The sequence below is a fragment of the Acipenser ruthenus genome, chromosome 7 (assembly GCF_902713425.1).
Source record: "Acipenser ruthenus chromosome 7, fAciRut3.2 maternal haplotype, whole genome shotgun sequence".
Taxonomy (NCBI): Eukaryota; Metazoa; Chordata; class Actinopteri; order Acipenseriformes; family Acipenseridae; genus Acipenser; species Acipenser ruthenus.
The window spans coordinates 41,514,327-41,537,172 of record NC_081195.1 but is presented as its reverse complement, the minus strand read 5'-3'; the positions used below and the strand labels follow the sequence as shown (position 1 = coordinate 41,537,172).

The 22,846-nt window shown below is 38.3% G+C and overlaps 2 protein-coding genes across 3 annotated transcripts in view; one reads left to right on the top strand and one right to left on the bottom strand.

The window, feature by feature from the left end:
* Positions 1-141: 141 nt before the first annotated feature.
* On the top strand, positions 142-9,987 carry LOC117415592 (5'-nucleotidase domain-containing protein 3-like). The gene is made up of 14 exons (XM_034026141.3): positions 142-824; positions 1,803-1,987; positions 2,319-2,393; positions 3,441-3,496; positions 3,588-3,678; positions 4,846-4,983; positions 5,555-5,615; positions 5,730-5,832; positions 5,947-6,048; positions 6,343-6,424; positions 6,800-6,886; positions 7,153-7,293; positions 7,747-7,811; positions 7,966-9,987. Exons 1-14 carry the CDS (start codon positions 506-508, stop codon positions 8,225-8,227), a joined length of 1,767 nt encoding a protein of 588 aa, XP_033882032.2. The 5' UTR covers positions 142-505; the 3' UTR covers positions 8,228-9,987.
* A 251-nt stretch (positions 9,988-10,238) lies between these two features.
* Positions 10,239-22,846, bottom strand: part of LOC117415591 (stabilin-2-like) — a 52,391-nt gene continuing 39,783 nt past the window's right edge. For both annotated transcript variants that reach the window (XM_059026955.1, XM_059026956.1), the window contains exons 52-69: positions 22,595-22,684; positions 21,247-21,393; positions 19,623-19,679; positions 19,195-19,321; positions 18,463-18,612; positions 18,110-18,214; positions 17,744-17,851; positions 17,032-17,222; positions 16,557-16,698; positions 15,885-16,018; positions 14,294-14,459; positions 13,707-13,813; positions 13,003-13,122; positions 12,731-12,871; positions 12,376-12,489; positions 11,888-12,019; positions 11,327-11,434; positions 10,239-10,944 (exon numbers count right to left, since the gene is read on the bottom strand). In XM_059026955.1, coding sequence (XP_058882938.1) covers positions 10,891-10,944; positions 11,327-11,434; positions 11,888-12,019; positions 12,376-12,489; positions 12,731-12,871; positions 13,003-13,122; positions 13,707-13,813; positions 14,294-14,459; positions 15,885-16,018; positions 16,557-16,698; positions 17,032-17,222; positions 17,744-17,851; positions 18,110-18,214; positions 18,463-18,612; positions 19,195-19,321; positions 19,623-19,679; positions 21,247-21,393; positions 22,595-22,684 — 2,193 coding nt within the window. In that variant the 3' untranslated portion in view covers positions 10,239-10,890. The remainder of the gene's footprint in view (positions 10,945-11,326; positions 11,435-11,887; positions 12,020-12,375; positions 12,490-12,730; positions 12,872-13,002; positions 13,123-13,706; positions 13,814-14,293; positions 14,460-15,884; positions 16,019-16,556; positions 16,699-17,031; positions 17,223-17,743; positions 17,852-18,109; positions 18,215-18,462; positions 18,613-19,194; positions 19,322-19,622; positions 19,680-21,246; positions 21,394-22,594; positions 22,685-22,846) is intronic.

The following is a 22,846-nucleotide window of genomic DNA, read 5'->3' as shown; positions in this document are numbered from 1 at the left end:
TAAGTATGTTTATGCTAACAGCTAGACAGACCACACAACCTTGAAATATTAAAACAAAATGTACATCAAATACTATCAAAATAGACATCAGAATCATGCAACCATGGTTTTCTTTAATAATCTTTCATAACCAGTATCACATCTTTGTATTAGGCAGACGCAGTGTACAAGGTCGAAAAACACCATCTGTCTCCTGGTTCTGCATAAAGGAACAATGTAGAAAACCATGAACTCAGACAGGGATTACCGTACTTGCACTGTATTACAGCAGTGGTGCAGCGACGATCAAGATACCTAACGTTTCAAAATAAGGAAGTGACGTTAAATATTTCTGCTATTGTGCCTGCCTGCAGCAACTGTCTCGTATTTTTTATTCTAGTGAGCAGGAGCCGCGCATGTTGCAGATACAGTAACCGGATCCTTCTGGGGTTAAAAAAAAAAAAAAAAAAAACTAAATACATACAGCTGGCTCCTTGTACCCATTCATGGCACAACATTTAGAGCCATGTCGCCATTGGTCTTGTGCTTTCCAAGCAGACTGAGAACCAAGGAGAGTTTACAGAAAGTACTGCTCGCCTGTAAAGCTTTTTACAGCGGCACTAACATCGGGACTTGCGGCAGCGGATCTTTGTCATGGCCAAAAAGCACTCGATTGTGGCGGCGGGGGTTCGGTGCTCTTGCAGCTTGGAGAGTCGCAGAGGTCCCGGCGTTTTGTCACAGTACCCAGTACAGAACTGCCCCGCTGTGCACCAATTCACACAGCGGTCGGGATATAACTAGTTCGCTCTGGGCGCTTTACAATGAGACCAAAAAACAGACCGAAGGTGAGTTGTATACTAGGCATCCAGCCTGCATGCTGTAAAAAAAAAAGCCATGTATTTGAAATAAAGTGACTGAAGACGTGTGTTAAGTTTGGAGAATGTTAAAGTTGCATTTAAATTTATACAACAGACATACCACGTTAATGTAGAAACATGAATTTGACTTAGCTACAGTACTGGATAGGTTCATTGTAATAATTCATCCAAACGATACCCTATTCGATTATAAATAAGAAATACTGTATATCAATTGAGTAAAGTGCCAAAAAAGGATGGACATTGCATATATCCTACTACATTGGCAAGGGCTGTACTGTATTGCAGTTGGTAGGGTAGTTGTTTTCCCCGTTTTCCCTATCTTCCCTATCTATATTTGCACAGTTGCCCAACTGGGACTCAAAGCCCTGGAATAGGCATGGGCCTGCCCACATCCACCACTACCTGTTGTTGAGAGACCTTTACTTTATTTAGCATCTCCTTTCATTATTTGTAATGAGGATGTATTAAAGATTAACAACAAGGATTACAAGCAGTAACTGTACGAATTAAGTTAATCTTACAGAATAATCAAATGGATGTCAGTAAAATGATCCAACCACTGTCCTGCTGAATGATGCAAAATTGGACAAAAAAAAATAGATCTAAAATGGAAACAACTGACATAAAATTGTCAGTAATTCCATCAGGAAAGTTGGGGTTGGAATCCTGCTTTCATTTCTATTCTCAAAATGGCCCATGGAGTTTTGAGAAAAATCAGTCGTTTGTGGGGTTCTGGAGAGAGAAGCACCTGACAACCATTCTTCATCTCAACATTTACAGTACACATTCATTGATAGCATGAGAATGTATTAAATAGAAGCTGACTCCATGACCCTGTTGTGCAGAGTGCTGATGCATGCTTATAAAGGTGGATTGTGTCATCCTTTGGTAGAGAAGTCTTTTGTATTGATGCATCCTGTTAAACATTCCTCTTTTTTTCAGATGTAGTATCGTCTGTTACGTGCAATTTGCTGAATCCAGATGCCATCTTTGCAAACAATGAAATGAGCCTCGAAGATACTGAGATCTACGGCTTCGACTATGACTACACCTTGGCTTTCTACTCCAACCGCCTCCACACCTTGATATTCAACATAGCACGAGACATTCTTATTGAAGAGCACAGGGTAAGGGTTTTGTGTGTGAAATTAAATGCAGGCTTTTTGGTCCTTGTTACAGTTTAATTAACCTAAAGTATCATATCATTATATTGGTAATACATTTGTCCTTTTGGCTAATTCAGGGCAAATTACCTTAAAGAACGGTGCTAATTTGAACAACTGTAAATATCAGCATTATCTATTTCTAAACCTATTGGTCATTCTGTTGTTTAATATATATATATATAACACATGGATCATACAGCCATGTAAAGAGTACAGTCAGTAAAGATTCCTTTGAAATCTCTTTTATTATTTGGATTTTTTGGTTACTCGTTTTTTCTTATTGTTGTTTTAGTACCCAGAAGGCCTTAGAGCGTATGAATATATCCCTGATTTTGCAATCCGGGGACTTCATTATGACGTACAAAAGGTGAGTGTATAGTACTATCCCTCCAAAGTCTTCAGTTTCTTCAAAATAGTTTATGGACTTTACTGCTAAATAGTACATGACTTTCACATTTTAAACACGTGCCATGTAGTGACTAACCTGCCCTTGTACTCTTTTCTAATTGTATCCACAAATCGGGACCTTTCACATGGTTACACTGTCCAGTTGTAATGCAGATTTTATAGTGGGCTATAGACAGCTCCTGTCAACGGACAGCCAGTTCATTTTTAAGCTGCTAGCGTAGCCTGCAGAGATAAATATAAACCAATTGGCTAATACCAGCATGCCTTTTCTCTTAGTTCAAAACAGTCTGCAAAATAGGATGTAATTAAACTTTAGGCGTGTGACTGTTCTATGGGTTCCAAATCTATATTCGGTCTTGGGTGCATGGAAATCTTTCCTGATGTGCTGGCTTATCCTAAGCAATGGGTTCAGAAAGAGAATTAGCCACTTCAACATTGATTTGCATACACGGTAAAGTTTCCAGGACATGCTGAGCGGTTCAAATAGTTAAAGAAATATGCCAAGTAGTTAAAGAAAAAGGGTGTATTCCAGCGTTACTCTTCTTTGTAGGCATACAGGAGAAGAAAAAAAGAATAGTGAGTCATATTCTTCAAAGAACCCGGTGAGCAGAGAAGGAAATGAATGAAAACAGAACTTGTTACAAGATGCCATAGCAACACACAAGGAAAAGGCTAAAGAAAATAACTGAAGGGTCGGAATTGTGTAATATCGAAACCAATGACCAAATAAAATGTTTTATACAATTAATAGGTTTTGGGAATAGTTTTAGGTTTTTTAAATTGTCATTTACAGTATCGCCATGATGAAACAACCCCAAAATAAGCCATGTTGGGAAAGTAAAATTAAACTACCCTATTCCCAAGCTCATGTATGTGGTGGTACTAGATGCTGCGTGTGGAATAATGTCTACTGTTGGTAAATACTGGGGACAGCAGGGCTTCATTGACTAATATCATAATGTATGTGCAGTTATACTGAAACTTGAGTGTTGTCTTTTTGTCTAAGGCTTTACTGATGAAGATTGATGCCTTTCATTACATTCAGTTGGGAACTGTATACAGGTATGTACAGGTGTGTGATTTTTGTATCTATTCCTGTGTTCAAGCAAAAATAGGAACACAGACATGAGAAAGATGTTCTTCTTTTTACCAGGGGGCTGCACCCACTTTCAGATAAAGAGGTCATTGCTATGTATGAAGGCTCACATGTACCCTTGGAACAAATGAGTGACTTTTATGGCAAGGTAAGCCTTTCAGAATGATACAGTTTGTGTTTGGTTCTTCTCTCTCTGCCACGTCTGAGCTACAGTATATCCTAATTCTAAAATGCCTTGGATGAACAGAGCACTCAGATTGGCTTGACAATACTCCAAGCAGTGCTTTTGTTAGACAACATCACAGTCAGTTGAATCTCTAGTTTTTTCTTTCTTATACTTCTCAGGGGCCATTTTATAAACACCAAATAGACAAACCATCTGTTGACAAACCATGAGAGTGATATCATTGCAGGTTTATTATGTATAATTGCTTGTGCATTACTCCTTCTAATTAATATGTTGATTATTTCAGTAAAGTATTATAGTATTCAGAGAGTTATGAATCCTAGTCAGGGTGAGAGTAGTATTTTACAATTTTACAAAAACATTGAGAATTAAGCAAATACATTTACTCTGGAGTGTGCATTTATTCTGTGATTTGTCCAAATGGGAAAAAAATAGGTCATAGTTTTGATAAAGTGGGATGGGGGGGACGTATTGTCTCCTGTAACATTAATGTAAAAACTGGGGCAAACATTATTTCTCTCTCAGACTGAAAGGTCATATGGACAATATATTAAGATTGTAGCAACTGACTTTTAGGTTTGATATGCCAAGCAGAAAACTGGAAAAACAGGATATGAGTCTGCAACAGCTGAAGTAGTCAGTGGGAGGGGAAGACGCCCACAGATTGTGTGACTGTGAAAGCAATTATATCAACACTTAGTTTCAATGCCTTATTATGACCTTTAAATATGCAAGGGAGTGAAGATAATAGAGGGGACTTGGCAGAGGTATACAGTACCAGAGTCATTTTAATATCCTTCTTTTTTTTCTTTTACGAATCAACACATTTTTACAGTTCTGCAAACCGTCAGTTCATTCATCACAAGGTTTGAGTTGTTAGTGTGGATTCATATTCCAGTTTATTCCAAAAAGTACATTTTATGTCCAGACTTAATTTGCAAATTTTGTAATTTTGTAATTTACAACTGGCAGGGGATGTATGTTTGTAATTTTTACTTTAGTTTGTCCATTGAAAAATGGCAGATTAGAACCAAATTAATCAAGAACGAAAACTACTGTGTTCTTTAGGACAAGCTTATTTCAATGCTAATATTTATTTTAAGTGTATTGTGTTTGTGTTTCATGCAGAGTTCCCATGGACACACAATGAAACAGTTCATGGATATCTTCTCCTTACCAGAAATGACCCTGCTGTCCTGTGTAAACGATTACTTCATGAAACACAACATCGACTATGAACCTGTTCACCTCTACAAAGATGTCAAGGTGCAGTGCTGTTCAGTCTGCTTTGAGGAGCCATATTTTCAATGTGTTTCCTACATTTTTAATTAACTCCAGTTTTTTGAAAGAAGAAAAAATCATGTAAATATTACAAAATGAATCCAAGCTCTCTTATAAACTTCCATTTCACTGTTCAAAGTGGCAAAGCAGCAAAACAACAGCCCTGAGGGAAAACTGACCTTTGCTTAACTGGCATTCTCTTAACTGTTGTAATGAGAAACATGGAGACTTTCTTAGGTTTCAGAATAGCTGTGAGCTGGTAACAGAATATACCTACCTGTTGGCTCATGTGCTGCATTACCAGCGGAGTCCAGCCTGAACTACAGGTTTGATTGACTTCTGAAAATTCTGATTCCATTGAGACAACACTCAAGTTGCAGTATAATTGCTCATATATTATGATATTAGTCAAAATAAGTGGGTGATGCAGTCCACAGGGATTCCCTGGTGTTGTAAAACTCACCTTCTTGTTTGTTCTGGTGCAGAGACTGTTGATCTATGTGACAAATGCATCTAAGTGTACCTGTAATGAATTTGTATCTTTTAAACCCATCAGGAGGCCATTGGGGACGTCCATGTGAAAGGAATAATGTACCGAGCTGTGGAAGCAGATATTGGTAAGTTGTTCTTCTTCTTCTTATTCAATTTTATGAAGCCTAGATTCTTAGTGCTAACCTCAATGCCATAGTGTAAAGCTGAATAACCTACCTGGGAACTTCTCCCTTTTCTAGAAAAGTATATCTGCTATGGTGAGCAGACCCATGCTGTGCTGAGGAAGCTAGCAGAAAACAAGAAGAAGATGTTTCTCATTACGAACAGCCCCTTTGATTTTGTGTAAGTGAGACGCTATTTTACTAGCCTTTCTGTTTGTTTGCACCTATTCTGTCTTCTGAGCGCTCTGTACTGTCATGGTGTCTACCACTAATTTCTGCACCGTTGTTTTTCCAGTGACCGAGGGATGAACTACATTGTAGGAAAGGACTGGAGAGACCTTTTCGATGTTGTCATAGTGCAGGCGGACAAGCCTGACTTTTTCAATGACAAGCGCAAGTCAGTTTACAAGTCTGTTTGTATGATAACCTTCTGATTACACTGATAAAGGTACTAGGTATTCGTTTAAGTTTAATAGAACATTTAAATGATAATTTAGCAGCAGAAGATCCTGTTGTCCTTAAACCGCTGTAAAAATAGACCTCTTTCTACTGTGTTTGTCCACGGCTTCTGAAGAAAAACACCCTCGATGAAGTTAAAGGGCAGTGGTGTTTAGATTGCACAAATAGATCCCAGTCTTTAATGTTTGTTGATGGCCTTTTGATTTCTAGTGTTGGAACTTTCCTTTTGCAGACCGTTTCGAAGAGTAAATCATAAAGGGGTGCTGCTGTGGGACAGGATTCATCGATTGGAAAAAGGACAGATTTACAAACAGGTAGGATCTCAGCTCTCAACCTTGTGGCCTGCTGCAATTTTATTTTTGGCTTGATTTACAAATGAATTGGAAGAACATCTGATTTACATTAAAACCAACTACTTTACTTTAGTATCTAATGGTGTAGGAAAATACGTGTTCTAGCAATGCCTATAATGATGTTACATTGTAAACACATGCATGTTTTTTTATGTCAAGGATTGCGAACCAAATGCAAGGTGATGACACTAATGCTGCAGACAACAGTCCTTAACATATACAACTTAACAGTACAGAATACCAGGCTGTGCTTACTGCTTTATATAACAGCTGATAAGAGCCATGTTATCATGCATCAACAGGAGGGTTGTTACTGAGACTTTGTGTTTCCTACAGGGCAATCTGTATGAGTTCCTGAGGCTGACAGGCTGGAGAGGTTCCAAAGTGCTTTATTTCGGAGATCACATCTACAGTGATCTAGCAGTGAGTAGTGCAAACCTGATTTGATTGTGACTATTAACTAATTAAAATACAGCACATCTTTAATACCCTCTTCTATGGCCACATTAAATCTCCAGAGGAGTGTTTTTAATCTACCTTCAAATTTTTGGCATTAGTTATGTTGTGCCAGTGCTTTTATTTCTGAATGCGCTCAAACTGCTGTCCCCAGATTCACAACTGGGTAGCACTGATGCCCAAACAAGAGATCTGATGTCTGACCCCCCCCCACTCCTCTCCTTGCTAATCAGGACCTGACTCTGAAGCATGGCTGGCGGACTGGGGCCATTATTCCCGAGCTCAGGTCAGAGATCAAGATCATGAACACAGAGGAGTACGTACACCTCATGACCTGGCTGCAGGGACTCACTGGTCTGCTGGAGCGCATGCAGGTCAGTCTGGGAGGGAGGAATGTGTGTGTCTGTTTTTACTTTCTAGAAAGCTAAACCAGGCTGCTATTTCACAGGGGCTGTATGCTTGAACATACACTCTGATGGATATGCTATACCCTTTGTGTCAGTGTGACTTGGAAATACTGAAACCCTACACTGCAGAGTACTAGTTCAAACCAGCTGAGTTTTTTTTAAAAGACCTTCATGGTATGAAGTTTGGAAACAGCCAAGTTGAAAGAGCAGTAGTGACCTTTATAGTGTGTAATGGATAACGGAAATATTGTCAACTCAATGAGGAACTGTAATTTGTTTTGTGACTTAGTAGTGGACAGGATACAGCAATATTGTTTCACAAGAATCCCGGATTGGCAAATAGCGACAGCCACCTTCATTTAAAATGAAGCTCCTCTGTTGTTAAAGTTTAAACTGTGTTATTGTGTTTCTGCTCTCAAGGTGCACAGAGACGCAGAATCCCAAATGGTTTTGAAGCAATGGATCCAGGAAAGAGAAGTCATGAGGTGAGTGCTGTTGGAAGTAATCAATAGAAATGTCAACTGTTGACCTACACATCTGGGCATGTTGAATGAAATGGAAACATTGTGCATCTGGGGGTAGTTAGGCAAATCCAATGTATTATGTACAATTGTAACAAACTAGTTTTCTTGACCGCAGATTAAGGACGAAGAACATCTTTAACAATCAGTTTGGGAGCCTCTTTAGGACGTACCACAACCCCACCTACTTCTCTCGTCGTCTCTCCAGATTTGCCGATATATACATGGCATCTCTCAGCTGCCTGCTCAACTATGATCTGCACCACACCTTCTTCCCCCGGCGCAACCCCTTGCAGCACGAGGCTTCGGTCTGGTCCGACCAGGTGTGTGCCGGGACTTCGAAAACCCCCTTTCTTACCGAAATGGCTCAGATCAAATAGACAATTTAAGTGATCTAGGAAGAGGCTTCAGGGGTTTCGATGGAATCTTTTAAAAGGAGATTATATAAATAGATTTCAAGGGAAGCCTAATTCTGTCTTTTAAGCACTTAAAAAGTAAATAAACGATTTAAGGTTTTAAGTCGATTAAAGATTAAGATCAGAAATGAGCTTTAATTGATTAACAGTGTAAATGTATTAATCTTAAAGTGTTGCAGAACACCCTGTAGTGTTTACAAGAAGCACATTGCTTTACCCTTGCAGTATCCCATGTTGTCCAGATCACAGCATTTTTTTTATTTATTTATTTTACATATTCCCTATAGGTTTGATATTTTTATTCACACATTATGGGTAAATCAACTAGGGAATTCTTTTTTATTCAATTTTTTACTCAGGAACGTTTGTCAGGAGAAAGATTAGTCTTGTAAACATCAGTGTATCCAGCTCATGCTCCCTTCTGCAATAATGCTGGTGCTCTGATTGAAATGAGTGGCATATTGTGGGAACAGAAAACCAGCATTGTTGCAGGAGGGAATGTGATCTGGATACACTGCGATCCTTAAAAGAGATCATTTTTTCTCCTGGTGAATGCTACAGAGTAAATGTTGAGACATGTATTGCCCACTTGATTTTTTACCCTGATGTGTGTTTACAAATTTCAAGAGTCAGCAGTATGTTTAAAAATATAACGATGCAGTACAGACAACACGGGACACAGCAAAGGTAACGTAATGTGTGTCTTATAAACTTTTCAGGGTGTTCTGTAACACTTCTATTAAATATAATAAAGTAAAATGGTACAAAATATGACAGTTTAAAAAGTATGAATTGTTTATTGAAATCGCTGTCTATTAGAGCTTAAATTCAGTTTAAAAGTTTTTGGGGTTTTTTTTACTGTTTTTTGGTGTACACTGTTATTCAATATAATAACATATGATGGCACCTTGAAGATAAGGCAGATAAAAAAAAGTAGGAATAATAACTGTGGAGTTTATATGAAATAAATGGCCCAGCTGTACTTCCACTGCGATCTTTATACTGTTCTGCTGCTGATTTTGATCTCTCTCATGCTCTTGCTACATTCAGTATATATATATTTTTAATTAAGTGTATGTTATTGATTTGTGTACTTATTGTGGAGTGTTTGTATTATGTTAAAAATGTGTTTGAGTGAGTTGCTTTTGGCACAAGGACACAAGCAGCAATGTTACATATAAACAGATAACAGTTTTTAAATATTTTCTTCGCATGGAGATATGTACTGTTTTAAGCTGATCCAGTTTGTTGAACTCATTTCTTGAGCTTTATTCGAAGAGATACACACTTTGCCAAAAACCACACATTGTAAGATACAAGTGCAGTGTTCAAAGTCTATTGTGGAGCATTTCTTGTCTTATCACTATTACTCTAGTTTTGTTGGGATCTAGTCATACATTTGCACCATGTCCTTTTGTGGAAATGAGGCCACTGTGTGTGTGTGTGTGTGTGTGTGTGTGTGTGTGTGTGTGGAACATAATGGGCAACAAGATCGTACTGCCATGAGCCAGAGTTCTGGTGTTGATGCTGACACACCTGCCCCATGCATAACTATACCAAAAGAAAAGTGCGAATTGACTTCACCTGTATTGAGTTTTGCACTATTGTACTTCATTGTAAGTGCAAATGTCTGTAACTTCATTGTGTTGGTAATCTTGAAAAAAAGACACACAAAGCTTAACATTCAAGTAACTGATGTAAATAAAAGTGGACACCTCATTACATTAAGTGTGAATTTTTCTGTTGGTCTTTAAAATAATGGCCACAAATGAATATGACTTTAAATGTATATGGTTAATCCACAGAAATCTTATAATCCCTAGTTATACTGCTAAAATATTGACCTCATGTTCATAATTTCAATTAATTTGTGATCATTATTTTACAGTGTGACTGATCTGTGTTTCAGCTTTTGTTATATTTAGTAGTTCCATGACAACCATTGGAACTGAAGAAAAAAAGAGGCAAACAGTGCTTTGTATTAAAATCTTTTTTTTCAATATTCCTAGTTACAGTGAAATCTGAATTCATATTCAAATGAAACAGTGATCAACGGAGATCACATTTCAGAGCAAGACAGGTTCGCGTAGCACAGTGCAGTTAGTACGTGATTATGCTGTGAAGTGTGTAAATCACGTTGAACTCTAAGATTAGGAATAAAAAAAAATGTGACTTATTTTAAGTGATTTATTTAACATTTAATGTGATGTAATTCCATTCTTTTCATTTATAAACAAAAAAGTGTGACTAAGGTCGTCTCAAATGCCTCTCGTTTAATTGGGACAGCCACTTAACAGGGATATTTTTACTTCTCCCAAGGCGTCCCAATAAAGCAGCGCCGACTGTACATTGTTACAGCACTGAAGGAGTTAAGGTGGTTCGCTATAGTTGTGTGACTGTTTATTCCTCAAAACCAAGCATACAGAAATGACCTGTCCATCTCGTACTGGAGAAACGTTCTTGCCTCGCAGACATACTGTATTGCGTTGAACTGTACAACTCCACCCTCTACGGACTACAAGTGGTTACAACAGTTATTGTGAGTCATGCATAACTGATACAGCTGATGTGCATTACGCTGTCTTTGAGCTGGGGAAGTTGAGGGTGAAAGTTCCAGTGCTAAATGTTCAAATATCCTGAAGCAGATCATATGGGCCACTGTTTGCAACTTGGTGTTTATCCTGCAAGAGAAAAATAAGCAAAGCAAATTAGGTTAGAAAGTTAGCATACAAATTTTTAGCCAAGTATTGTTTATATATATTTTTTTTAACTGACTTTTTTCAATCTCAATGTTAAGGTTTTCCAAGAAATACAAACCTAATTTTTGCCTGGGCTGGTTTAATCAGTCTTAATATCACTGTAATAATTATGTATTAAATTAAATTACATTAAATGAAATGGGTTAACTGTGAAGAAATGGAAAGTGTTACTCCCAGCTTCACTAACTAATTCCTTCACCCAGTTTATTGGGAACAGCCACCCCTTATACGTGGCTGGGGAAGCCTTCCCTTATTGAGTCTCTCTAATATTATCAGATGCAGTGCAGTCCTTCCTGTAACTCACTGTAACTGCATCGAAGTCTCTGCTGTGTGGGGAGGACGCTGCCTCATACATGGGGTTGCAGATACTTGGATTGACATCAATCGGAGCTACGTCTTCACCTTCATCTGACTGCAGGGAAAAGCAGAGAGTAAAAGAAAACTACCACATCAAATATGTATGTCCATGAGATGTCAGAGCAGCTATCCTGGAAGCTCTAACCTTGAGTGGATGAAAATCAGCGTGTATTTTATACAGCACCTCATAGTAGATGTTTTATAATATATAGTTACATGAGAATAATTAAACACTATAGATACTAAGAAATGTCAGATGGCTGTATCACATCAGTATCATGATCTACTATAAATGCAGATACATTTATAAATAAACCATGGTAACATTTATATTGGACAGTAGCACCAAAACATTTTACCTTGGTACACCTTTTATAAGTAATCTAATACACTTATATTAATTTAATATTTATAAGATACTGAATCTATATAAAACAAACAATTAATTTTTTTTATTTATGGCAGTATTTCTACAAAGTTAATTGGTGCTGAAAGATAAATCTCCTACCTTGAAGTAGTGGAATTGGAAGGGCCTGCTTCTGTGTGAGTAGTTGTGGTAGGCCGCAAACCCGACCAGTCCTATCAGTATGACTGTCAGGAAGAGCCCCACACCGATAGCGGCTTTGTGAGATGCGGGGAGCTGTAAGGACAACAAACAGCATTGAAAATACCTACAGGGAGGGGAGGTAATCGCACAACACAAGTAAAACAAGCTCCAAGCTGAGAGGCAGTCCTGGCAACACATTTAAAAAAGGGTAGCCCTGTATAAAAGCTTACTAAGGTTAATGTGCAGTCCCAAACAGGCCCTTTCCTCATTCTCATGCAGATACATATATTCACGTGTTCTGAGTCTGCTCATTTCCAGAGGACTATGTTGCCATACTGTGTGCATTTCTGATGATTAGGCTGTCTCCACTGTACAGCCCCTCTGATCACTTTAGCACCAGGATCTCTAGTATTAGAATACTACAGACATGCACCCCCTAAGCTACTTACTGCAGGCTTTGATGGTGGGGCTCGAAGTGGCTCCTGGATGACATGGATTATTCCATTTGAGGCAAGTATATTCCAGTCTGTTATGTATCGGTCATTTACATACCTGGTGGTGTTCTGGGGAACAAAGGATAATCACAAAAATCTGTACAGATTCAACTTAGAATATAGTGATTTATTAAGTATTACATTGATAAAGAAACGGTTACTGGTAATCTTATAATGATGATTTTAATAAGGAATTTACAAGCATGTTTCAATAGCAAGAGGAAACAATCCTCTGTATGCCACAATAGGTATGAGACTAAACATTTAGAAGCAGTTTTTATCAGAACCTCAACTACGGTGCTGAACTTACATTAATGCTTGGGTTCTGAAGGTCAGAAATAAGGAGACTGTGTCCAAGCCGAGTCGGGATCATGCTTCCATTAGTCAGATCCCCAAAATAGATGGCATTGCCATCAGAGAGATGATACTCAATGTCCCGTTCAGAGAGCGTCTGTTCACAAAAAACAGACAAACATGCGCCTGTTTATATCACAACATACTTCAAACACTTTTCAGTCGTTAATTCTGAGGTAAATGATGGCGTTAAGTAAGCTGTTTTTTCATCCTGACTTGGTCACTCACCTCGTTCTCATTCAGTGCGCTGTTGTCAGGCACAAAGAGGGTGGCCTGGATCGTCAGGTTGCTGAGGCGGTTTAGAAATTCTTCCCCGTGCCGCGAGTTGTTGGAGTATGTCAGAATTTGCTGAATTTGAGAAAATGAGAATATGTGACTGTGAACCGCCATGGTGATCGCATTGAGTTGCTCATATAGCTGTCACCCTGCTGTCGATCTACAGGTGCAGTGCTGGGCATTCGAAGGGGAATGGGAGCTGCTCCATAGACTGTGGCTCGCTTCCAAAATGGTATCTACAATTAATTGCATATAATATAATACATAGTAGACCTTGGTATTGATGTGATATAACCATCTGAAATTTCTTTGTATCTGATCGTTTGAATCAGTTGGAAATGACGTCACATTATATTAGCTGTACTGTTTTTTTTTTAAACTATATATTATATTAAAAAACAGTACAGGGCTATAAGATACACGCTGATGTCAGCCCACTGAAAGTCGGATAGGTCAGAAAGTCCACTAGTGGAATCTCTGAGCTCTGTGATTATCAGAAACTGTGATTATTGTTAATACTGATTATCAGTATTAACACTACGACATTCTAAATATATCAAATCAACATAGATAACTGGCAGCCTTAAGCTCTGTCAAGTTTTATTTTCCTCTATTTTTAGTAAAGCAACAGCCTCATACTTGCTACAGGTACTTACACTCAGGAAATTGGAGAAAATGGGGTTCGCTGTGAGGACTTGAAGAAGATTCCCACTGCAGGAGTAACCGTCGCCTATGTAGCCAGGCTTACAAGCACACTGCACATCTGTGGACGAGAGACAGAAACACATGGTCAGGACAGCAGTGTACTCTAGAGCTACATTAGAACACCTACACAAGACAAAGGGGATGCCTTTATTAAGGTATGCTCAAAACACCCCTTTATTTAAGGGACATGCAATATTATAACAGTACATTATAAAGAAGTTTCATTATGGCATGATTTTCTCACCTTACTAAATTAAAAATCTATGCCTTATGGTTATAGAACAGTGGAAACCAACTGTGTCTCAATGTGGCATGGGAACAGGTCCCAGAGAGCTTACATCCTTAATCTGGCACTAGTGTGGCCAAATCATTGGGGATCACATAGTAATATGTGACTGAATTGAAACCTGAAACTCATGTACTACATTATTCTATGATTTAGCTTTCAGCTCACTCTACTGAAACCAGACCCTGCTGACGTCTACTACCCCTTTATTAGCAAAGATCCCCCACCCCCCACACCCCTCCCCGTCCTCACTTTTCATTCGGTAGCAATATGCATCCCAGGTTTCGCTGAGGTTGGACCGAACTTTGTAGTCCACGATTCCCACCTGGCCGAAGCCACATTTGGGGTTGGAGTAGGCAGTCGGGTAAGCCACCCGCTTGGCTGCCAGCCAACCTGCTGCACACATGTGGAATCCAGCCTAGAGAGGTACAAATAAATAAATAAATAAATACAGCATTTATAGATCTTAGTGCGGTAAGGAGCCAAGTTTTGTTTTTTGTTTGACTAATTTTTAGTACTGTAGTTAATTGAGGTGGAACATTAAAACCTAGGGGGAGGTGCTATCCTGAGAAAAAAATAATATATGAATCTTATGGTCAATGTATATGTTTAATCACTTCAATGCTGCCTCGGGGAGGCAGTGTGGAGTAGTGGTTAGGGCTCTGGACTCTTGACCGGAGGGTTGTGGGTTCAATCCCTGGTAGGGGACACTGCTGCTGTACCCTTGCGCAAGGTACTTTACCTAGATTGCTCCAGTAAAAACCCAGCTGTATAAATGGGTAACTGTATGTAAAAATCATGTGATATCTTGTAACAATTGTAAGTCGCCCTGGATAAGGGCGTCTGCTAAGAAATTAATAATAATAATAATAATAATAATAATAATATACTTTATTATTACCTTTATTTAACCAAATGAGTCAATTGAGAACAGATTCTCATTTTCAATAACGACCGGGCCAAGAGGCTCACACCATAGCAGCAAAAATACACAACACAATACAATTCATACAAACAAAAGTACAAGAAAAATAAAAACATTTAAAACAAGATAAATCAGTATAAGCAGGCACAGATATCAGTCAGCAGGGATTTAACCCTGCGGCTAATGGCATCCACAGTAAGAAAACTATTTAACTTTAGTCTAAGTTGTAACACATTTCAATCATTAACTGAAATGAGCTACGACCAGAGACTGTAGAAACCTTAGGCAGGACTAGTTTAACAAATTCATCTGATCTTAAATTATAAGATGACGATGAAAATTGTAACAAATTGTGCAAATAAATAGGGGTTATACCAAGCAAAGATCGATAAATTAATAAATACCAATGGGTCAGACGCTTCGTATGTCAAGAGGGCCATTTAATCAAAGAATAAAAATGGCAGCTGTGAGTATGATAAGGAGCACCAGTCACAAATCTTACTGCTGAATGGTGTAAGACATAAAGCGTCCTAAGAGTGATTCTGGAGGCCATTTTATAAATGACATCACCATAATCAAGAATGGGGAGAACCGACGTCTGAACTAGAATGTACTCCGTACAATGAGTAAAACAAGATTTGTTGAGATAAAGTCTAGACAACTTTAATTTGTAGTTTGTCAATATGTGTGTTAAAAGTTAATGCACTATCCAGCCATATACCAAGATATTTATAAGTTGTGACTTGCTCCAGTTCAATCTTGTTAAGAGTTAGAATTTTATAGTCACCATTACAAACGCCACTGCATTTTTTATTTCTATTTAACATCATAAATTGAGTTTTGCTAGTGTTCAGAAAAAGCCTGTTGGACCTCTTTTTTTTCCACGTATGTGAAAGATATGGATAAAGTATACTAAACCTGTTGAGCGTAGGAGAGCTGATTGTATGTGGCGATTGTTGCTCCCTCTTGCCTGCAGCCTTCCTGGGCTGCTTCATAAACAAGTTTGTACTGGCCTTGAGGGGAGCGGAGAAGGAAAACTCCCACAGTGCTGTCTGCAACAGAGAAAACAAGTTGAGCAGGCACTGTCGCTGTCATAGGGAGCTGAGTTTAACACAACAAACTTATACATTTTTGTTATTCGTGTGAAGTAAGTTTGCTGCTTAAAGAGGTGCTATATACATTTGTTTTATAGCAATGTTACATTATTGTTGTTTAAATGTGCATTTTGACATAACCTAGAACATAGATTTGAGTATTACGATCATATTTTCACATGCATTTACAGTGCTTTAGTATGCTCTACATCGCTTGTTGAACAGTTTTACTGAGGTTCCATAGCAATAAACAACATACAGTACCAGGCATTTAAAGTGCCTTCTTGGGGATTGCCTGCCACACTCATGTGATAATTGTATTATTATTATTATTTGTAATAAATAATATTAATAATAAACACATAATGAACCATTTCTAATAGAATACATAATATAGAAACTACATACAAACTAGTAAAAAAGAAAATGCAAACCCAGAAAGTGCCCTAGAAAGTTAGTAGCTGGGTGACTATCTTACCCTACTTGAGTTTCCTACCTTCAAAGTGTAGATCAGTGCAGATGGCATCAGTGTGGCACTGCCCGTTGTTCTGTGCACAGCGGTTGATGGGCAGCTCTTTCACTGCGCATTCCTCCCCGTCCCCAATGTAGCCGCTCTTGCACTCACACATTCTCTTGTTCTGTTGCACACAGACAACATCGGCACATTCAACATCAATCCCCTCCTTCTTTAAATTTATAAAGTCTTCTTCAGGTTTCTTATATATTAGATGTGAACCAAACTGTGTGTTTACAGTGCTAGTTTATGATACACCATGCTTTTCACTTTATTTTACTTTGCTATTTAACTGTAACATTAATCGAATTGTAGCTAACAAAATACTTCCATAAATCTTACAGTTTTGACAGAAACACTTTGTGATTGTAAGCATCTGAACCATCTTTAAGCACCAAAAATGAGCTGTCCCAAATTGTAGCAGTTCTCTTTTTTTGCTGACAGCTCGGTCACCTACCGGGCCTGTCATGGTACAGGTGGCGTGTTCATGGCACTCCCCGTTGTCAGTAACGCAGGGGTCGATGGCGACACAAGTATACCCGTCACCGGAGTACCCCTTGGGACAGCTACAGGTCACAGTCACCCCCTTCTGGGTGCAGCGTGCCTCTTTGGCACACCCGCCGTTCTGCTGCTGGCACAGGTTCACAACTACAGGTAAAATAAAAACAGTGCTCAGGACTCCCAGCAGGCTTTGATTGTTCAGTTTAAAGGAGTACCAACCAAGCATTAATAAACATGTCCTGCCTCTCACTGGCAGGACAACATTCTTGAAAATCTCTTATCATTCTTCTGTTTTGTTTTTCTGAATTTCTTTTCACTGAAGTGAAATCCACTTAACCCTGACACCATATTCCCTTCCTGTGCAACAAGGTATTAGGGCCCCACATAAGGCCAATGTGTAGCACGGAAAGTGAAGCGCAGGTGAGGTGAAATCATAATACCAGCTGCACAGGAAATAAAACTATTGCATGATGGTAAAAAAAATGGACCAGAGTCCTAGTGAAAATAAGGTCTAGAAAACTAACTGTATACAAAAATAATGAAGATTTGCTGTGAAGTTGCATGTCGGAAAATGAAATGCCAGTACAGCATACCACTGTACTACATGAGTACACTTTACTTAGCCCTGCAGCTCATCCCATTCAAATCTCCACCTCAGTTGGACCCACCTGTGCATGTTCTTCCATCTCCCTCGTAGAACGGCTTGCACTCACAGGTATTGTTCTCCTTGCACACAGCAGACGTGGAACAGGATGGGGAACAAACTGGGGTCACAGCTGACAAAGAGAGACAGAGGTCTGTTTAGCATGAGTAATCATTTACTTGTTTGAATAAAGTGATACAGAAATCCAGCAATAAAATGGAAAATGAAGAAAATATAAAGATTCATATCAGGACTATCCTTAAGAAAAATAATAATAATAATTATTATTCTTTTTATGTTAATTCTAAAGACACCTGAAATATAATCAAATCTATTTAAATAAATCTATGGATTATTCAGCAGGCATACAGTATTCTGAAGTGCTCTTCACCTAGTTGGGTTTCACAGAGTGGTCCGGTCCATCCCTTCTCACAGAAACACACCCCGGTTCCTTTGTACCCTTCATCACACGTTCCATGTTCTGTACAGTTACAGACTAAGAAATAAACAGAAATAATAATGTAATCTACAGGGTCAAGCAGCATCAGTCAAACTGTAAACCAATTCTGCGTTTAAACACGACTGCACAATATCTTCAACAGTACTGTGCTGAGGATTGTTTTCCCATATGCTTTTGCCGTATTGACAGTTAATTGTACTATTTTTTTTTTTTTTTTTTTTTTTTTTATGTTTTTGAATTTCACACATTTTTGATGTGTGGCACAATAATAGAAAAAATATTACCTTGACAGTTCTGCCCATATCGCCCTGGGTCACAGAGTTCACAGGCCACGCCATGGAAGCCTGTGTTGCAGGTGCACTCTCCTCTTCCTTCCTTCCCCTCATCACACCTCCCATGGCTGTTGCAAGGGGATTCAGGGCCTCCAGGGCAGGCTACTCAAGACAAAACCATTTGACTTAATATCACAGAGACTCCTACAGGCATATTCTCTTTAAGGAAAAAAAAAAGTCTGGAAAATAATATTGGCACATATAGATACAGTAACTAAAATAATTATAATGCTGCTTAATGATGATACTGGGTTTGGATTATGTACATACTAGTACTCATACTTAATTCCAAGTTCATTAACTTATTTTCTGTGGTTTAAAAAATGAAGTCAGACAGTAGAATCCCCCAACAGTAAAAAGATAAATGTGATGTCTTACTGTCTTCATCACATCTTTCAGATAAGAGCCTTCCTTCAGGTAAGTGTAGCTCACATTCCTTTGAAACCATATTCAAGCAAATTATATTATTATTTGTTTATTTAGCAGACGCCTTTATCCAAGGCGACTTACAGAGACTAGGGTGTGTGAACTATGCATCAGCTGCAGGGCCACTTACAATTACGTCTCACCCGAAAGACGGAGCACAAGGAGGTTAAGTGACTTGCTCAGGGTCACACAATGAGTCAGTGGGTGAGGTGGGATTTGAACCGGGGACCTCCTGGTTACATAAATACAATCTATCACCTTGACAGTCAACACCAAAGTAGCCAGGGCAGCATTTGGACTTCCAGATGACGACTGAGCACATCTGCCGGCACCCATCAAAACTCCTCTTGAAGAGTGGGGAGTAGACACAGTTCTTTGTTGTTTTCTGTACAGTGAAATGTTGACAGAAGTGTTCATACTATAATTATAAGTGCAATCGTATTTTTGCTCAGATTAAAAAAAACATCTGCTGTTACAGTAACAAAACAAAAATCAAATACATTGTAGGAACCATCATCCATCAGTAAAATGTGTAAAGTCAATGGAATGGCAAAACACAAAATGCTAGAATAGTAGAATTCTTTCCATTTGTATTTTTTGCATACCAGATAAGCCCCCACTTACTGTAATGTGTTATTAAGAAACATAAAATAAAAGAATACATAAAAAAGGCTCTGGTAGCTTACCTGTGGTTTGCTCCCAGCAGGGCAAGGTGGCACTTTATAACACGGGCCACAATCCCCCTAGTATGGAAAATAATGTAATTAGATTATGTACAGTGGTCAGTGGTTTACATTAACATTCATGAACTCAGCCCTGGATTTTGTAGCTCTATAGACACTATGTATTTTTCACACCATGATGGTTACGTGGAGATAGTTTGCCACACATAAGAAATTTATACCCATCTTATCTATAACATCCTTTGTTACAAAGAAACATGGAGTTAATATGGGTAATTAAATCCACGTGAATTAACAAGGCTCAATTCAAAAGTGTGTAAAATATGCAGGTGTTATTCCTGTGGTATTCAGTTGAAATTCATTATGAATTTGCGGCCATTATTTGAAAGTGTTACAGGAGAAAGTTTGCCCCACATAAACTGATAACGATCTTATCTATAGCTCAGAGCACTGCCCAATTTGGATGCTTTGTAACTCTTCACAACCCTTACACAACCATGTTTCTCATTGCTATTTTAATTAAATATGTTACCACTGGGTGATATCGTCAGGAAACATGGTGTGAACTTCCACTGCTATGTGGATGACACCCAGCTGTATTTGTCTTTAAAACCTGGTGATACGTCTGGCGTGGTTACTTATTTGCTGCTTGCTGTGCTGGATGTCTCAAAACTTCCTAATGTTGAATTCAGGTAAAACAGAGGTTATGTTTGTAGGCTCCCATAACCAACTAAAAAATCTAAGATTGCATGAGTTTGACCTAGCAGTCTTTTATCAAACCCAAAAACTGAAATAAAAAATTGGGGGGTTCTCTTTGATCCTGATTTATCATTTGAGTCTCCTATTAGTGAAATTTCTAAAGTATCTTTCTATCACTTGAGAAACAGCCAAACTATTATCTCCTTATCTGACGCCGAGAGACTAACACATGCCTTTGTTTCTTCAAGAATTGATTACTATAATGCACTCCTCTCTGGCATCCCAAAACGTGTGGTGTCCGCCTACAGCTTGTTCAGAATACTGCTGTTAGAATTTTGACTAAAACCAAAGAAAATGAGCATACCACCCCTGTTTTAGCCTCCTTGCACTGGCTCCCTGTTCAATATAGAATTGATTTTAAAATCTTATTACTGACCTACAAAGCCTTGAATGGAGCAGCACCTAGCTATTTGCAGGAGATACTGACCGCGTATCTCCCAAATCGTACTCTTAGATTACAGGAAGTGGGGCTGCTCATTGTTCCCAGGGTCAATAAAATCAATACGGGAGGTAGGGCTTTTTCTTTTAGAGCCCCTAAACTATGGAATGCTCTACCGCCATGTGTTAGGGAAGCTGGGTCTGTGGGTATTTTTAAGTCTAAACTTAACACATTTTTATAAAATAGCATTTTTACCTTAGTGGTTTTAATGCAACATAATTGCTAGCTTTTCATTATTATTATTATTATTATTATTATTATTATTATTATTATTATTATTATTATTATTATTATTATTATTATTATATTTTGTATTTTATTGTATTTGTATGTATTTATGTACAGTGCCTTGTGATACTTCGGTATGAAAGGCACTATATAAATGAAATAAATAAATAATAAATAAAGCAAGCTATTAGGAACACTGACCATTAGATCAACAGCGTCTAAGGTGTCACACCGGCCTCCGACACTAGGGGGTGATAGCATGCAATCAATGCCATGAGCAATCCCACCACTGAACTCCAGCTGTCTCTGAACGATCCTACATTTCCTGTTGTTCAGGAAAAGTGCTCCCTATAAAAGAATACAATACATTGTACTGGTAATAAAAATATGATCAAACATTGTTTTAAATGTATTCAGAGACAATTCATCATCAATAAAAACACTTCAATGATAAAATACTCATGAGTTTTTTTTATTTATTTCTTAGCAGACTGTGTAGTACTGATGGTTGAAAAAGGCTGCTTTATTTTATTTTGTTTAGTCTAAAATATATTTAATAAGGTACACATGAAAAATGGATGTTTGTCTGAACACGTAAGGTTATGTAATTGGTAATATGCTTTTTTGCATCCCTCTACAGGTTCTGTTGTGTAATGATAAACACATATTTTTCACTTTTTGTAAAGTTTATGAATTAAGGTAAACATGGAATTAACTACTTTTTTTACACTATAAGGGTGAGACCAGACCATATTTCACATTTTAACATTTACCATTTAATGCTTCCAAATACCCACATTACACCCTAAATTGAACGTTATTGTTTAGATATAATACATGCCACTAGTATTAACAGAGATTGGCAATTGATCGGATTACCTGAACCCCTGGAGAGATAGTATCGGATGCTACATTGATGGTCCACAATGCCTGGAGGTATTGGAGCTTCTCTATCTGTGTCGCCTCCATGTCCGGTATTTATACCATAGTGGGCTCAGGATATACAGACTAAGGTCTGTTTTTGTTATCTTACAAATTGTCATTAGAAATTAGCCATTCAGCTGTTACTTTATTCAAGTACAATCAACCACTAACCATCCTCTTTTACAAGGTTACCGTGGTTAATTGTTTACCCTATTTCCTTTTCAATACATTTCTGCGCATGCTTTTTCTTTCCAAACATTTTAAACCTGTTACCTTAGCAACTCTACTTATGCCAAAGTCATCTCCAGCAAACTTATTTGTTTATTTAGCAGACACCTTTATCCAAGGCGACTTACAGAGACTAGGGTGTGTGAACTATGCATCAGCTGCAGAGTCACTTACAGCAACGTCTCACCCGAAAGATGGAGCACAAGGAGGTTAAGTGACTTGCTCAGGGTCACACAATGAGTCAGTGGCTGAGCTGGGTTTTGAACAGGGGACCTCCTGGTTACAAGCCCTTTTCTTTAACCAATGGACCACACAGCCTCCAACATTACCAACACATTTCCATTCTACATGTGAGTAAGTGAAATGAATACATCAGAAGCTGTCATTTGCAACTTACAATGTTGTCTTCATCTCCACAGTTAACACGCAGGTCTGATCCCTGAAGAGTCTTCAGTGCTACTGAATTGGGAAGGTCTGCGGCTAAAATCTGTTTAAACAGAAAAGCAGAATGATAGTAACACTGCTGCACTGCAAACAAAAACTTGTATAATGAAGTTTCTATTATTACAGTTGTTCCAGCTGTACTATATTAGCACATGTATTAAATTGTATTCAAATATTGCTAGTTCTCACTATTGATTTCCAAATC

Bases quoted from the DNA above. Each gene is read 5' to 3' on its own strand.
- LOC117415592 (XM_034026141.3), top strand. From the start codon at position 506: ATGTCGCCATTGGTCTTGTGCTTTCCAAGCAGACTGAGAACCAAGGAG. The intron at 3,679-4,845 runs GTAAGCCTTTCA...TGTTTCATGCAG, and splicing joins TGAGTGACTTTTATGGCAAG to AGTTCCCATGGACACACAAT. The intron at 6,049-6,342 runs GTCAGTTTACAA...TTCCTTTTGCAG, and splicing joins TTTTTCAATGACAAGCGCAA to ACCGTTTCGAAGAGTAAATC.